We start from the raw sequence: 17,920 nt of genomic DNA, 5'->3' as shown, positions 1-17,920 counted from the left end.
TAGGAATTTCTATATCTCAATTAAAGAAAATCTCTGCTTTAAAACAAGAACTTATCACTGAAAGTAAGAATATTTGGAGTATTTACACTAATAAAAGAGAAACATGGTAATTGGCGTACAACCGCTACCCTTCCCATTGGCTAATCAGGGCAATATGCAAATTAACTGTCAGCCAAGATGGTGTCCGGCAGCCAGGCAGCTTGAAACTAACATGAGGCTTGCTTGCTTCAGTGACGGAGGACTCCAAAATTCCCCCCGCCGGCCGCTGCAGGCCTCTGAGCCTGCAGTTTCAAACATTGTAACAAATATAGACGCCCAGAAACCAGCTTTCAGCCAGCTGGGATCTCAGAGCTGGAGTTGATACAGAGTTTCGATTATAGAACCGAAACAAACCAGATACCTGCTTTCAGGAGCGGAGGCCTAAGAGCTGGAGCCTCAGAGCTAAAACTGGCCCAGAATAAAAAAGAGAAAAGAAAAAAAGGAGCAGTTGGGAGCTTCAGTCCCAGCCTGAAAACAGCCCGCAGCCCCTCACCCAGACTAGCCAGGCACCCCAGTGGGGACCCCCACCCTGAAGGGTGTGTGACCAGCTGCAAACAGGCATCATCCCCTCATCCAGGCTGGCCAGGCACCCCAGTGGGGACCCCCACCCTGAAGGGTGTGTGACCAGCTGCAAACAACCATCATCCCCTCACCCAGGCTGGCCAGGCACCCCAGTGGGGACCCCCACCCTGATCCAGGACACCCTTCAGAGCAAACCAGCTGGCACCCACCCATGCACCAGGCCTCTATTCTATATAGTAAAAGGGTAATATGCCTCCCAGCACCGGGATCAGTGGAGCTGAGAGGCCTCCTGGCACCGGGATCAATGTGACAGGGGGCAGTGCCCAAACCCCCTCATTGCCCTGCGGCTCTGTGTGTGACAAGGGGCGGGGCCACAACCTCCCTATCGGCCCTGCTCTGTTCATGACAGGTGAAGGCACCCCAACCCCCTGATCGGCCCTGCTCTGTGGGTGATAGAGGGCGGCGCCCCAACCCCCTGATCCGCCCTGCTCTGTGTGTGACAGGGGGCGGTGTGCCAACTCCCCTGTTGGCCCTACTCTGTGAGTGACAGGGGGGAGCTCCTCAACTCCCTGATGGGCCCTGCTCTGTGCGTGACAGGGGGGAGCTCCTCAACCCCCTGATGGGCCCTGCTCTGTGCGTGATGGGGCCGGGGGGGGGGAGCTCCTCAACCCCCTGATGGGCCCTGCTCTGTGCGTGATGGGGCGGGGGGGGGCGGGGAGCTCCCCAACCCCCTGATCCTCCCTGCTCTGTGCTTGACAGGGGGCAGCGCCCCACCCCCTGATTGGCCCTGCTCTGTGAGTGACAGGGGGTGGCGCCACAACCTCCCCATTGACTCTGCCTTGAGTGTGACAAGGGGCGGTGCCCCAACACCCCAATCGGCCCTACCCTGAGCGTGACTGAGGGTGGCATCACAACCTCCCAATCCGCCCTGCTCTGTGCATGATAGGGGGCAGCGCCCCAACTCCCTAGTCGGCCCTGCTCTGAGCCCAACCAGGGGCTGCACCTAGGGATTGGGCCTGCCCTCTGCCACCCGGGAGCAGGCCTAAGCCAGCAGGCCGTTATCTCCCAAGGGGTCCCAGACTGCGAGAGGGCACAGGCTGGGCTGAGGGACCCCCCCCCCCCCCCCCCCCGCCTCCGAGTGCACAAATTTTTGTGCACCGGGCCTCTAGTAGTTTGATAAATGCCAGCAAAGCTTCTTTTCACTATTTAAAAACTTTTGTATGAGCATTATGCTAAGCGAAATAAGCCAGTCAGAGAAGGATAAATATTACATGATCTCACTCATTTGTGGAATATAATGAACAACATAAACAGATGAACAAAAACAGATCCAGAGACAGAGAAGCATCAATCAGACCGTCAAACCTCAGAGGGAAGGTAGGGGAGGGTGTGGGTAAGGGGGAGAGATCAACCAAAGGACTTGTATGCATGCATATAAGCATAACCAATGGACAGGCAACAGGGGGGTGAGGGCATGAGTGGGGGGTAGGGGGACAATGAGGGGATAAGGACACATATGTAATACCTTAATATAAGGAAAAAAAATAAAAACTTTTGTATGATGGCTAATTTAAAAAATATATGGAAGAGTTAATACTATAATGAATTCCCATGTATCCATCAGCCAATTAAATAGTTACCAACTCATGACCAGTCTTTTTTCATCTATACTCCATCCACGTCTCTCCTTCCTGCACCATGATGTCATTTTATATGCAAATATGTCAGTATGATTTACTAAAAGGTAAGGACTATTTTTTAATGTAATCATTTAAAAAAAGTAACCATAATACCATATTATACCTGAAAAATTAACAGTAATTCCTTAATATCAAACCATCCAGCTAGTGTTCAGTTTTCCCAATTTGTCATATATGTTTCTCTCTATACATTGCATTTAGTTGATTCAAATCAGAATCCAAACAAGGCTCAAATACTGCATTTAGCTGATTTGTCTCTTCTGTCTCTCACCCCTCCTGTTTTTTCCTTTATAGGATATATATATTCTATATATATTTTCTTTGGAAACTGGGTCTTTTATCCTGTAGAATTTCCTGTGTTCTAGATTTTTTGCTTTTTGATTTGAGTCTGTTTTTTTTTGTTGTTTTTTTTTTAGCAAGAATACTTCATTTGGTGTTTTATTCTTTCACCAGAAGACTATAATATCTGGTCATCTCTTTGTTAGTAAGGTTAAGATTGATCAGTGTATTCAGGTATTGTTAACCTTATCTAATGATGTGCTGATAAATATTTAACAACCAACTTGGAGGATGTTTGGAGTGGGAGCTGCTTCATAGCATTTCTCTGATTTATACTAGTTTCCATGATATAAATATTCCTACCAACACAACATCAATTGGCTTGCAAAATTCCTGAAAATTTAACAACTGGTTCTGTGAGTCAGTCAAGCCAGCTCCAGCAAACAGCTGGCTTATCCCTCCATTCATTGGGAGGTATCCAATCAGCTTTTCATTGAAGGATTTCCAGCAGCTATTGATTATCTTTGCCTAGATCCATTATTTCATTAGATTTATAAAATGATGATATTCAAATTGCTACTCCTTATTATAGGAGTATTAATTAGAATAGGTCAATAAAGAAAACATTTCTCTTATCTTTTTGGTACCCAGATAAAGAGTTCATACAAGAAAGACAGGATAAATGCTTTCTTTTTTTTTTTTAATTCTTTATTGTTCAAAGTATTACATATGTCTCCTTTTTCCCCCATTGACCTCTCCCCAGCCACCCATACCTGCATCAAATGCCCTCACCCCCCTATTGTCTGTGTCCATTGTTCATGCTCATATGCAAGGATACAAGGCCTTTGGTTGATCTCTTACCCCACCTCTCACCATCCTTTGCCTTCCCTCTGAGGTTTGACGGTCTGTTTGATGTTTTTCTGTCTCTGAATCTATTTTTGTGCATCAGTTTATGTTGTTCATTATATTCCACAAATGAGGGAGATGTTGTGATATTTATCTTTCTCCAACTGGCTTATTTTGCTTAGTGTAGTGTTCTTCAGTCCATCCATGCTGTTGCAAATAGTAAGAGTTCTTTCTTTTTTACAGCAGCTTAGTATTCCATCGTGTAGATGTGCCACAGTTTTTTAGTTCACTCATCTGCTGATGGGCACTTAGGCTGTTTCCAAATCTTAGCTATTGTAATATAGGGGTGCATATATTTTTTCTGATTAGTGTTTCTTATTTCTTGGGATATATTCCTAAAAGTGGGATTACTGGATCAAATGGGAGTTCCATTTTTAATTCTTTGAGGAAACTCCATACTGTTTTCCACAGAGGCTGCACCAGTCTGCTTCCCACCAGCAGTGTACTTTTCTCCACATCCTCACCAGCATTTGTCATTTGTTGATTTGTTGATGATAGCCATTCTGACAGGTGTGAGATGGTACCTAATTGTTGTTTTGATTTGCATCTCTCGGATGATTAGTGGCTTTGAACATATTTTCATATGTCTCTTGGCCTTCTGTATGTCCACTTTCTTTTATTTTTATTTTTTATTAATTAAATCTTTATTGTTCAGATTATTGCATTTGTTCCTCTTTTCCCCCCCAATAACTCCCCTCCACCCAGTTCCCACCCCACCCTCCTCCCTCACTCCCCATCCACTGTCCTCATCCATAGGTGCATGATTTTTGTCCAGTCTCTTCCCTCATCCCCCACACCCCTTCCTCCCCCAAGAATAGTCAGTCCATTCCCTCTCTATGTCCCTGATTCTATTATAATCACCAGTTCATTCTGTTCATCAGATTATTTATTCACTTGATTCTTAGATTCACTTGTTGATAGATGCATATTTGTTGTTCATAATTTGTATCTTTACCTTTTTCTTCTTCTTCCTTTTCTTAAAGGATACCTTTCAGCATTTCATATAATACTGGTTTGGTGGTGATGAACTCCTTTAGCTTTTCCTTATATGTGAAGCTCTTTATCTGACCTTCAATTCTGAATGATAGCTTTGTTGGATAAAGTAATCTTGGTTGTAGGTTCTTGGCATTCATCACTTTGAATATTTCTTGCCACTCCCTTCTGGCCTGCAAAGTTTCTATTGAGAAATCAGCTGACATTCGTATGGGTACTCCCTTGTAGGTAACTGACTTTCTTTCTCTTGCTGGTTTTAAGATTCTCTCTTGTCTTTTGCTCTTGGCATTTTAATGATGATGTGTCTTGGTGTGATCCTCTTTGGATTCCTTTTGTTTGGGGTTCTCTGCGCTTCCTGGACTTGTAAGTCTATTTCTTTCACCAGGTAGGGGAAGTTTTCTGTCATTATTTCTTCAAATAGGTTTTCAATATCTTGCTCTCTCTCTCTTCTTCTGGCACCCCTATAATTCAGATGTTGGTACGCTTGAAGCTGTCCCAGAGGCTCCTTACACTATCTTCGTATTTTTGGATTCTTTTTTCATTTTGCTTTTCTGGTTGGGTGTTTTTTGCTTCTTCGTATTTCAAATCGTTGACTTGATTCTTGCAATCCTCTAGTCTGCAGTTGGGAGTCTGTATAATATTCTTTATTTCAGTCAGTGTATGCTTAATTTCTAGTTGGTTCTTTATCACAACCTCGAGGGTCTCATTAGATTTCTTGTAGATCTCATTAAGTTTATCGGCAGTTTCTAGAAAATTCTTGAAAAACCTTAAAAGTGTGGTTTTGAACTCTATATCCACTAGTTTACTTTCCTCCATTTCTGTCATTTGTGTCCTTTTTCTTTGTCTCCGCATTTTTTATGCTTCCCTGTGTTGATAAAGTGGTTTTCTGTGCTGAGTGTCCTCTAGGGCCCAGTGGTTCAGCCTCCCCAATTACCTGAGGAGGGCACTCTTGGTGCACCCCCTTGTGGGCTTTGTGCACAGTCTTGTTGTAGTTAAGCCTTGATCGTTGTAGTTATCACTAGGAGGAATTGAGCTCCAGGCCAATTGGCTGTGAGAATCAGCTGTGTCTGCAGTGGGAGAACTTCTGTGCTGAGACACCCCTCTGGGGCAAGATTTGCTTCAAAGGGGCTTTGGTGCTCACTGAGTCTGCCCCCTGAGTGTGTCCTTTATGGTTCCACGGGGCTGCAGACTGTATGGTCCCACTCTGACCTCTGGGTTTCCTGGCTCCTGGGTCTTTAGGGAGGTGCTAATCTAGCCTAGGCCTGAGGCTATCCAGCAAAAGCCTCCCTGCAGGGCTTGGGCGGGGCGGGGCTAGCAGTTACGGCTGCTCTCAGTCCAGCCCTCAGAGGCTCTGCTTCTCAGTGTCCCAGTAATCGCTGCAAGCCCCTTGGAGAGAAAGCTGCCCTCGAGTTCCGCCTGATGCCAGACAGTCCCGCTTCTCCAATATGAGTCTGGGTTCCTAGAGACTCTCCCGGAACTGGAGCTCAGAGCCTGAGGCTCCCTCCCGATTGAAAAAGACAACTGTTCCCTCAGCCGCCAGCCCGCTCCGCATGCACCTCCGCATCTTAGTATTTTACTTTAGTACTGTGCCTCCTCTGAGTCTCGGTATGCTTTTCTCTTTCCTTCTAGTTGTAGAATTTCCACTCAGCCAGCCTTCCTGTGGTTCTGGATGATGTGCGTTCCGTCTTTTAGTTGTATTTTTGAAGTGGTTGTTCGAGGCAGCAAACTCCGGTGTTTACCTATGCTGCCATCTTGGTTTCTCCTGTATGTCCACTTTCGAAAAGTGTCTATTTAGGTCCTTTGCCCGTTTTTGATTGGATTGCTTATCTTCCTTTTGTTAAGTTGTATGAGTTCCCTATAAATGTAGATTAAACCTTTATTGGATGTAACATTGGCAAATATGTTCTCCCATGCAATGGTCTTTCTTGTTGTTTTGTTGATGGCTTCTTTTGCTGTGCATAAGCTTTTTATTTTGATGTAGTCCAATTTGTTTATTTTCTCTTTAGTTTCCTAGTTTCCATTGTCCTAGGAGATATATCTGCAGGATAAATTCTTAATTCTTCCCCCACCTCCCTTTTCTAAACCAGTGTTCAGAATAATGAGTTGTTCCTTAGTATCTGCCAAAGATAATGATATGAGTCTTCTAGTTTTAGAATCATTATGAATGCAACATTTTAAAATTCATATGTAGCATGTTTTAATCCATTGATTTATTATTTTTTTTTAAATATATTTTATTGATTTTTTACAGAGAGGAAGGGAGAGAGATAGAGAGTTAGAAACATTGATGAGAGAGAAACATCGATCAGCTGCCTCCTGCACATCCCCCACTGGGGAAGTGCCTGCAACCCAGGTACATGCCCTTGACCGGAATCGAACTTGGGACCTTTCAGTCCGCAGGCCGATGCTCTATCCGCTGAGCCAAACTGGCTTTGGCTGATTTATTCTTTTTTATGCTCAAATTGTTCCATCTTTGGCTAGTGGGAACATCTCCAAATTGGTCACTAAGTCCTTTGATACAATCCTAATAGTCTTCGTTAGTTTTTTTTTTTTTTTTTTTGCTTTCCCATATGACAAGATAGTCCAAGCCCTTCTTATGTATTTCTTACTCAAGAACTGGAATCAGCCATTTTTCTAAAGAGCACTCGTTCTTTATAGTGAAAAACGATACTTTGAGACCACAATTGGCACTAGCCCAGCTAGTTCACAGCTATTGGGTTTGTTGTTATTTCTAGGCCTTTTCAGTGAACAAAGGGAAATAAAGATTTTTTTTAAAAAAAGAAAATATGTTGTGAGAACATGGTGACATTTCCAATTTAAATCTAGAATTACAAGGTTCTAAAGATATTTCCAATTTAAATCTAGAATTACAAGGTTTTATGTAAAAGTGCTTGTAGGAAGAATAAAAAATAAATGAAAAAAAAGTAGCATGATAGTTTCTTCTCTGCTCTGCTTCTAACTAGGATTCTGCTGGGAGAAGTAAGAGTGTTCACCACATATTTTCTCTTGAAGAGGATAATCAGCTCAGATTTGACCCTCTCGCATCTTTTATTCTTCTTACAGATTACTGCATGGTGGTGAGTAAATTCAACTTAATGTTATGTGTGTTTCTACTGGATTTGGTAGGTCCAAAATCATAAATAATTATGTGATGAGAAAGCTGAACCTTATAAAAAAGAAAAATTTAGTTATTCATCTAGAAGAATAAAATGTTTTTAAGTTGAAAGGCATAGACAAGTAATACCTGTTTTGGGATCTGTCTCTAACCAATGCCATTAAACCAGGATAACTAAAGGAATTATAGGGACTGTGTGTCCTACACAACAAACAATATGTGCTAAATGTAGAAGACTTGGAAATTTTAGAAATAAAGTGAAACCATTCCAACATCATTCTTTGATCACACTACCCATTATAACCATTGTATTTGTCATTATGATATTCTTTTTTCTCTTGTATACATTTGTATATGAGTTTTTAGTATAAAATAGTAAGTAAACTTTTAGTTCTCTTTTGCTCTCTGATTTTTCCCATGGAGGAATTTGTTTTACTAGTATCTTATATCAATTTATATTATTTAATAACATAATGTTATTGACTGCATTATATTGTCATAGATACACCTTAAGCATTTTTTTTTAAATGTTTGAGACCAAGCATCCCTGTCTTACTACGGAAATGAGTCAGACAGAGATTGTAGGAAACACTCTCAGCAGGGGTAAGCATTTCCCTATTGCTGGGTGTTTGTTTCCAGTTTTTTCCTCTACTATATAAATACTGCTTGTATCTAAGGTTTTGCATATAGTAGTTTTGGGGGATAAATTCCTAGAAGTGAATTGCTAGATGAAAGAATTGACACATTATATACTTTACTTACTTATTATATAATTACATAAATTACTTATTATTTATTATAGTCATTGTTTTTTTGTTTTTGTTTTTCGTCTATCCTCCTTTAGTAAAACATAAGCCCTATGAAGGCAGGGATCTTTATCTGGTATGCCTAACACCTAGTAGGCCCTCAATAAAGATTTCTTGAGCAAATAAATGGGTATATATATTTTTTTAGTTTTTAATATACACTGTCAAATAGTGTTCCAGAGAAGCTGTGGCAATTTATACTCTATTTCCCTCAGATCTCACCTATCCTGGGTATTAACATGAAATCTTCAAAAGATATACACTACAATGTTAAGAAGAAAATTTAAACCTCCTTTAATTTCACCTCCTCACACTTAAACTGTGAATTGATTATTATTTTAATTGGCTTTTATTACTTGTGTGATTGTGTTGTGTAAAACTATGACTAATGGGTATTTGTATCTAATTTTTACAAAATTTTTGTGTCATTTTTCTTTTGGGGATTTTTATTTTTTATTTTTTATTTATTTTTTTTTCCCCTCGCCCTAGACAGTCCCCTAGCCTCCCCTATCCCCCAGTGTCTTATGTCCATTGGTTATGCTTATATGCATGCATACAAGTCCTTTAGTTGATCTCTTACCCTCCTACCTCCTGCCCCCCAACCCTCCCCGGCCTTCTCTTTTGGGGATTTTTAATAACTACTTAGATCAGGCTTTGAAAACGTTGATGTTCTATGAATTATCTGGGAATATTAGTAAAAGGCATATTCTAATCAGTAGGGCTGAGGTGGGGCCTGAGGTTCTGCATTCCTAACAAGCTCAAGATGATTCCAAAGATGACCTTTGAGAAACAAGGATCTAAATTACATTTCTTTACTGTTAGTTAATCACCAAGTGAATGACTTCTTGATGGAGAAAGCAAAAAGAAAGTGCAGTCTCTGTTCACTCAGCTGCAGTGTACTGTGCACTGGTTTTTTTATTCTTATACAAATTTAATCAATTTTTAAAAATTGATTTCAAAGAGGAAGGGAGAGGGAGAGAGAGAGATAGAAACATCAATGATAAGAGAAAACCATTGATTGGCTGCCTCTTGTATGACCCCTCCTGGGGATCGAGCCCGCAACCTGGGCATGTGCCCTTGACCAGAATCAAACCAGGGACCCTTCAGTCCACAGGCCGACGCTCTATCCACTGAGCCAAACTGGCTATGGCTATTCTCATACAATTTTATTTATTTATTTATTTTTTAAAATATATTTTATTGATTTTTTTACAGAGAGGAAGGGAGAGGGATAGAGAGTTAGAAACATCGATGAGAGAGAAACATCAATCAGCTGCCTCCTGCACACTCCCTACTGGGTATGTGCCCGCAACCAAGGTACATGCCCTTGACCGGAATTGAACCTGGGACCCTTGAGTCCACAGGCCAACGCTCTATCCACTGAGCCAAACCAGTTAGGGCTCTAACACAATTTTAAATAAAACAAAGTATGCTTCTCCTATAACAATGAAAATGGACTATTTTAATGTGATCATTTTTTATATCTGTATAAAATTACATGGTTTCAACATGGTGTAAGTATCCAAATTCTAAAAGAGTAATGCTGAGGCAACTTATAATTTTCTTATTTTGATAGATCAGATGTTTGATTTTCTTTGGCTACATATTTTTCTTATATAGTCATTTCTGCTAATGATGTCATTTTCATTTTTGTTAATGAGGCCATTTTAAAAATCTTAACCAGAGCTGTGCCCATGTATCTATTTCACAGTAACACCTACTTCTCTGCAGGCCCGGGTCCTTTTTGTGCTGATTGTGCTGATCCAGCTCTTCATTCTCATTATTTATAGGCATCAACGATATCTAGAGCTTAAAGGTTAGTCACGGTTTCTTTCATTCTTAGAAGACTTTATTTTAAAGTAGTACGTAATGTCCTCACTATTGCCAAATGATAAATATGAATATAAATATAAATTGTCTTTGCCTGAGCTCTGTGAGGTATACCCTTTCAACTACCACACATTTTCTATAGTACTCTGGCTTTAATAAAAACCCAAACAAAAACCAAAACCTGCCAAAGCCGGTTTGGCTCAGCGGATAGAGCGTCGGCCTGCGGACTGAAAGGTCCCAGGTTCGATTCCGGTCAAGGGCATGTACCTGGGTTGCAGGCACTTCCCCTGTGGGGTATGTGCAGGAGGCAGCTGATTGATGTTTCTCTCTCATCGATGTTTCTAACTCTCTATCTCTCTCCCTTCCTCTCTGTAAAAAATCAATAAAATATATTTTAAAAAAAAAAAAAAAAAAAAAAAAAACCAAAACCTTTCATCACTTGCTGCTACATGAGGCTCAACCAAAATGGGGGGGAAAATTACCATATAGCTCAAAGTTGCCAAACATCTCTACTAGACATTGAAGTGTTACCTAACTAGCCATAGTTTCACCCAGTTACCTGTAATATATTCTAGGTAATTATTCACTGTTCATACCATGCACATTTCTGCTTCTGCACTTTTGCCCAGGTCATCATCTCTAATTTAAATTGTTTTCCTAAACTTGTCTAATCTTAGCCTCCTTTAGGGCTCATCTCAAAACCACTTTTTCCATACCATTTTCTCCAACCATTCCAGGTCATAATGAGCTCTTGTTTCTCTAAGTCCCTATAGTCCTTCCTGACGATTAATTGATACATAATTAGCTAATCACTTGGCTTTACATTTATTATTATAGGTGGATATGTATTACTACTTTGAGAAGTACCAGGTTAGGACAAGAAGGAAGCTGAGTAGCAAGTGTGTAATACACAAAGGGAGAAAAGTTATACATTATCACGTTTTGTATGAAATTAACTGTTAGCAGGCTGAATGATGTTATATGCTAGCCTGTGAAGAAAGACATACTAATTAACTTACATCAGGCTGTCTTACCATTGGGATCAGTTCTCTAAATACTTCCCACCTCTAAGATTGCTCAGTGTGCACTGAGCTTCCTATCATAGTCTTCTGCTGCCTGATTTATGATCAGCCACATAATGAGTGGAATGGCTGCCTCGGGTTGAAGATCTGGAATACTTAGTCTGTGGCCACAGAATGGACCTTCTCTGTGTGAAGCCCTTAGACTTGGGCTTTTTGGTACTTTATTTTAAGAGATGCTCATTTGGAGAGCTTTATGGATCCCTTTCAATTGTAGTAAGAGGATAGCTGGGAGTTAAGAGTTGTATCACATATGGGAAAGGAATATTTGAACAGGTACTCATACTTAAGATTAGACTGGAGAAATGTATTTCTTTGATATGCCTTTGATATATTTTGACATACCTTTTGGAAGTTTGTACATTTGGACATTAAATCCCCTAGAAAACAAAGACTTGAGTATAGATTTGTATTTCAAGCACACATGAAGATAAACTAGTATCATCCTCTGGTGGGTCTTTTTTAAAAAATCTTTATTATTGCAACTATTATATATGTCCCCCATTTTTCCCCAGTGACCCCTTGTAGCCCTCCCCCTGGCAGGTATTTCTATATTGTTTTCAGTCATTTTAAAGTGTGTGTTCGCGTGCACACTCCTCACAACTATACCATTGCTTTGAATTTCTCACCCTCTGCAATTCTAAGTGAATTGGGCTAATCAGGATTCCCGCCAACTTATAAATTTAAAGTGGTGTCATCTGTATAGTTACCATATAACAACATATTTGCTGAATATATAGGATAGCCCATGGAAGTCTTCTAGAAAATGTTATAAAGAAATTAAACTTTGCGTATGTTCATTGGATTTTTCAAATTTATTTTCTTTAGGACCTCCAGGATTTATAAATTTGACCTCATTTTCCCTTCATGTCTTGAGCAAAATAAACATCTTCTACTATTCTGTCTTGTTCCTGACTCTATATACAGTGCTGGGTAAGTCAATTAGGAAACCTGAGATTGTGGAGCAATCAGTAGAGTCATTTAGGCTCTGTAGAGCATAACACACGGCACATGGTTCCTTCATAAGTCATTTCCTTGGATATGGTCTTGGGAACTAAAATTGTTTCTTAACGTGTTTAAGGGACATTTAGTTTACTTAAGAGTGCTAAGGAAACCATTGCAGAATTTGTGTAGAAACTTAATCGGAGGTAGTTCAGCTTAATTGCCATCTCTTCAAAGCAGCCCTTTTTGACTACCTTCAAGTTTTATCCTCTGTTTCATCATGCTTTTTATTTCCTTCATTACTTTATCAGAATTTATGATTATCTTCTGTGTTCATCATCTTTTCCCTTATTAGAATATCCATTGATGTCTTTTCTCTCTTGTTCACCTTTATGTCCACCACTAAGAACAATGCCTAGCATAGAGTTCAGTGAATAATTTATTAATGTGTTGCTCCTAAAAAAGAAAAGAAACTGAGATGAGCAGTGAGTTTAGTTATATCTGAAACTCTTCTGTTATATTAATTATTATGCCCAATACTTATAAAGTCACTTAACCACTTATGGAAGTAGAAAGCACTGAGTTGTTTTTTTTAAGCTTCTTACTAATGTACCTTCCTGACTAAAAGTAAATTAGGCTATTTGTAGCTTAGTCTTTGGTTTACACTTTTATTCCACTAGAGAACACAAGGTAGTAAAATAAAAAATATGACATTTTACCATCCTATATAATAAAGAGCTAATATGCTAATTAGACCAAACAGCAGAACGACCATCCGGACGACCTTGCAGACGAAGCTGGGCCCTGAAGCTGGGCTGCAAGGGCCGAGCCCCTTGCACAGATTTCGTGCACAGGGCCTCTAGTACTATATAACAAGCTATAGCAGATTCCCCTTTGGAAGCCAGTTTTCTTGTTTGTTGAAGCTGATTTGGACACATGTCTTACACTGGAAGACAAAGCAAGTGATTTGGTTCCTGGCTGTGAAAGAAAACATGGAGAGGGCAGAAGTTGCTTCATTTTTAAAAGTTGAAACTTCAAGGGAAAACACTTTTTTAGATGAATATGTATCTAATGGAGTTTAATAGTAATATATCTGAGAAAAGTACCTATGACTTTTTAAAAGCTGAAGTCTAGTCTTACAAGCAAATTATAGTATTGCATTTTAAGAAAGGGAATCTGACAGTCCCTTAATCACTCTTTACATATAGTAGTTCCAGGCACCTGCATACTGAGAATGGGCAGTAAATAATAGTAGGGAGGAGGAGAGAAAAGTCATTCTGGTATTATAGGTGAAAAAATAAAAAAGCAAGTTAAATTCTGTTCATGTTCACCCTGCGTATATAGTTGATGTATAAAGTAATGACTATGGATCAGCAAGAAAAGGTAAAATATTAATAATCATTAACATTAGTAATAAAGAGAAGTACATTTTAGAAAAATGAAAGTGGTTGAAGTTTTATAGCTTAAATGAGTAAATCTCAGTCATCTAGAAGATTAACTTTTGAGGAATACCTCTTTGCTTCTTAAAGGAAATGTTAATGAATTGTATTGACGTAATTACTGCAACAGAATCTCCTAAGATTTGTGAATACACTCCTGTATGTTTCTGGAATTACAAGCTACATATCTTGTCCAGGTATAGTATGTACTCAGACGATTTCATAATCCAGAGAAATATGGAGTAAAGGAGCAAATAGTTAGTTGGTTAGCTAGGATATCCGGTGCAGCATAGAGATTAGCAAAGAAAAAAAGCTATGTAAATAAAATGCTTATAGATGACTAGTCTCATATTTCTTCGTTATTCCTGCAAATGCATCTTGTGATGTATGTAATTAGAGTCATAGTTATTTAATCTTCCCTCTCCACTGCTTCTTCAGGACCATGGTTCATTGGTGAAATTACTAAAGGCAAAATGGGTTGCTGCTTTTCCTTTGGGATCTTTGTTGATGGGCGTTTCCTACAAGGCAGTTTAACATTTGTGGTTGGAATTCTCCAGGTAAGAAGTCAGAAAAGCAACTTAAGAACATCTTGACTTTGTCAGACTAATTGTGTAACACTTAAGAATTAAATTCAAAATCCCAAATTAGATACCATAGATCAGTGATGGCGAACCTATGACACGCGTGTCAGAGGTGACATGCGAACTCATCTTTTTGGTTGATTTTTCTTTGTTAAATGGCATTTAAATATATAAAATAAATATAAAAAATATAAATCTTTGTTTTACTATGATTGTAAATATAAAAAAATTTCTATATGTGACACGGCACCAGAGTTAAGTTAGGGTTTTTCAAAATGTTGACATGCCGAGCTCAAAAGGTTTGCCATCACTGCCATAGATCATGTTTCCTAATTTACTGGCAGGCAGTGTTTAATAACTGGTATTTTGTTTGCCTTTTGAGTACTGCCTACGCTCTTCCACCATTCTCATGTAAACATCTAAAATACATTTTTGGTAGACAGGGTTTATAAGAGGGGAAAGAGGTTTTGGTTTCTGTTGCTTGTTTCACCGTGCTTTTCATTGACAAAATGAATGAAATAAGGGACTTATGGTAGAATAAAGGATAGACTTCTGATTAAACCAAAATTGATTATGAAAATGAAGCAGGAAAATATTTCAGAAGGAGGAAAGGAAAATGACACATATAAGAAAAGTATTCAGTTAACCACTGGAAGCTGCACTGGGCAAAACTAGCCCTGGGTTTCCTAGTAATGTCTTATTGGTATACTTGTTTTGGAAACACTGATACATTTGATTTACATTTTGATCAAAATACCTTTAAAACAAACACACATACAAACAAAACCCTGACCCATAGCAAATCTCTATAAATAGGTTTGAAAGATATTTACCTAACCATTTATTTTACTCACTTAAGGGGACTAATCGACCAAAATCTGGAGGTAATGATCTAGAGTTTTGGAAGAGATCCAGAAACATTGTTCAAAATGAGTTTGAACAATGTTCAAACAGGGTAGTAAACATGATCAGCAGGATTAGAGATAAACAAATAGGGAAGACCTCTGCAAACTGGCCATAGGCCCAAATGTTCTCTATAAAGCTGCATTTCCTATGTGTATACGTCTGGGTCCAGTTCAGTTTTTTTGTTATGTAAATGGAGGTTGTCTCTCAGGAGCACTCTTGTACCAAGTAAAACCTGAACCGTACCAAAGGGTGGGTATATATTCATACTTGAATAGTAGTACATTAATGATGGATCTTAACTACATCTAGGCTCATGACTCCCAAATCTATATCTCTGATCTAGACCTCTTCTCTGCACTCCAAGTGCCTATATATCCAGTTGTCACTTCTCGTCTTCCCTTGGATATCTAACAAGCATCTCAATTTAAAAGTATACCTTTAATAGGACCTTTAATTTCTACCCCCAAATTTGTTCCTCTCTAGTTAATTTTAATTTTACTAAATGGCTCCACAATTTACCCAGTTTCTTTAAGATGTATCTCCAATCCTTCCCCTTCTCTCATATTCTCTCTAGCAAGTAATACCTTGTTTGCTCTGTCTCCTATATATATCTTGAATCCACCACTTCTCTCCATCTCATTATTACCACCCTAATTTAAGTCAGGGCCATGCAAAATTATTACCTTAAAAATTAGCCTGCTATGCTTGGTCAAACATTTAACTCACCTCTAAGGCCTTGGCAGGGCCAGACCAAATGATTTCACAGGCCTTATACGACCTGCAGGCTGGACGTTCCCCGCCTCTGCTTTAAGCAGAGCAGTGACATGATCGGGGTCCTGCTGATTGCCCAAATTTCCACCTGGCTCATCATGTTTTAGGCCATTGGCTTTAAATAGGCCAAGACCTCACCTACCTCTGGGCTTTTCATTTGATCCTTCTTCCAGGAATGCACTTCCTCCCATTGACTCATTCCTGTACTTCAGGCCTCAGAGAGTTCGTCTGCCATTTACCCTCTTATTTTCTTTATAGAATTTCTCAAAATCTGTAATTAATTTTTTTGAGGGGAGGGGGGGTTATCCCTGTTAGAATGCAAGCTCTATAATGCATCTTTTCTGACTTGTTTACCAGTATGTCCCAGGCCTAAAGTGTTGCACAGGGCTTGCCACATAATGGATGATGAATGAATGGTACAGCAGCTAAACCTGGATTATAACTTAAACCTTCTAATTTGTATTCCAGTAATCATCATGGTACTTCAAATAAAAATACACAGATAAAAAAAATATTGATACCCAAGTAACCCCCTCCCTCTGCCAAAAAAGCATGTGAGCGTGTGTATGCATACATATTCAATTCATTTCCTCCTTAAACATTATCGAGGGCTTCAAGATAAGTGAAGTGATACTTGCCTTTAAAATGAATGAAAGGATACAGGCCCAAATATACAACTAACCATAAGTCAACTATTGTGATATAAGCAAGTGTGATTGAAGCATAAAGAATCAGAGAGTTAACCCCCCAAGAGGGAAAGCAACATATTCTTAGGAGCTACCTAATGTATTAGCGAGCCCTGGTCCTGACTCCTCTGAGGGCTTGCTAGTAAACTAATGATGATGTTCTCCTCTTTCCAGTTGGCATTTTTTAACATCCCCTTGATGGCTTACCTGTGTTGGAGCTTGCTGCAGCGGTGCTATGGTCACAACTTCAGGTCTCATCTCCGTCAAGGAAAATACTTGAAAATTATTCCTGTTTACCTTTTTGTGTTACTGCTATACATCTGGCAGATTTATGCCTGCTACTTTCTTCAGAGGGCGTATGGCACCCTAGCTTTTTTCTTCTCCCCTTTGCGGACCTGGCTGACACTGTTGACACCTGTTCTCATTCATCGCGTATGGACACTGAACTCCAAGGAGCTTGTCACCTTTACAGTGCAGTTAAAAAGCCACCTGAGCTCCTGAAGGCCATGTCTCACCATCTACCTCTGTCGCCCAGGCCTCTGCCCCAGCAGCAGGTGGAAGGCCAACACTGGTGGACAAGCTTCAGGGAGCTGCTGCTCCTTGGCTGCCTAGGGGTTGGGTGATTACCCACTACTGATTCCTGCAGAATGGACTTGCAGAGTCTCTAAATGATGCTATGATTCCTTCCTTCCCCAAGAAGGCAAAGGGTTGATTTACTTCTGTGAAGGGTAGAGGACGGGCTGGGTGTGTATGGGTGTATCTGAGGCCCAGTGTGTTTTTAGGGCTAACTCATGTAAAGTACCGAGCACAGTGTCTGGAACTCAGCAGTCAAGGGTGCCACTTTAGAGTCGGAGAACCAGTGTGAACTTGGACCTGACCCTGACTACCCTGGCACTATTAGCTCTCAGTCTGCTTTAACGGCAGGCTGGGGCCTCCGCTTCTTCAATGGGGGAGGGGGAGTTTCAATCAATCAAATACAGTAAATGAATGACAATAGGAAATAACTCGTCCCAGCCCGTGTGGCTCAGTTGGTTATCCTGTGCACCAAGAAGTCCTGGGTTGAATTCCCCGTTAGGCACATGCCCCGGTTGCAGACTCTATCTCCAGTAGGGGGCATGCAGGAGGCAGCCAATGGATGTTTCTATCTGTCCCTCGCCCTTCCTCTCTCTCTAAAAATAAAATCAATAAAAACATTTTTAAAAAATGGAAATAGTCTGGCCAGCTCAGTGGTTACGCTTAGACGTAGACCTATGAACCAGGAGGTCACCGTGTGATTGCCGGCCGGTCAGGGCACAAGCCGGGGTGGCTCAATCCTCAGTGCGGGGT

At 40.2% G+C, this 17,920-nt stretch overlaps 1 protein-coding gene across 1 annotated transcript in view; it reads left to right on the top strand.

The window, feature by feature from the left end:
• TMEM62 (transmembrane protein 62) overlaps positions 1-17,801 on the top strand; it is a gene marked incomplete at its 5' end in the record, with an annotated part of 48,838 nt that extends 31,037 nt beyond the window's left edge. The window contains 5 exons of the mRNA XM_081112674.1: positions 7,403-7,516; positions 10,092-10,176; positions 12,098-12,202; positions 14,089-14,207; positions 16,769-17,801. Of these exons, the coding sequence (XP_080968800.1) occupies positions 7,403-7,516; positions 10,092-10,176; positions 12,098-12,202; positions 14,089-14,207; positions 16,769-17,095 (750 nt within the window). The 3' untranslated portion in view covers positions 17,096-17,801. The remainder of the gene's footprint in view (positions 1-7,402; positions 7,517-10,091; positions 10,177-12,097; positions 12,203-14,088; positions 14,208-16,768) is intronic.
• Between the last annotated feature and the right edge of the window lie 119 nt (positions 17,802-17,920).

The sequence above is a fragment of the Myotis nattereri genome (assembly GCF_964212035.1).
Source record: "Myotis nattereri genome assembly, chromosome: 1".
Lineage (NCBI taxonomy): Eukaryota > Metazoa > Chordata > Mammalia > Chiroptera > Vespertilionidae > Myotis > Myotis nattereri.
The sequence above is the reverse complement of the archived record's forward strand: the minus strand, read 5'-3'. Positions and strand labels throughout refer to the sequence as shown.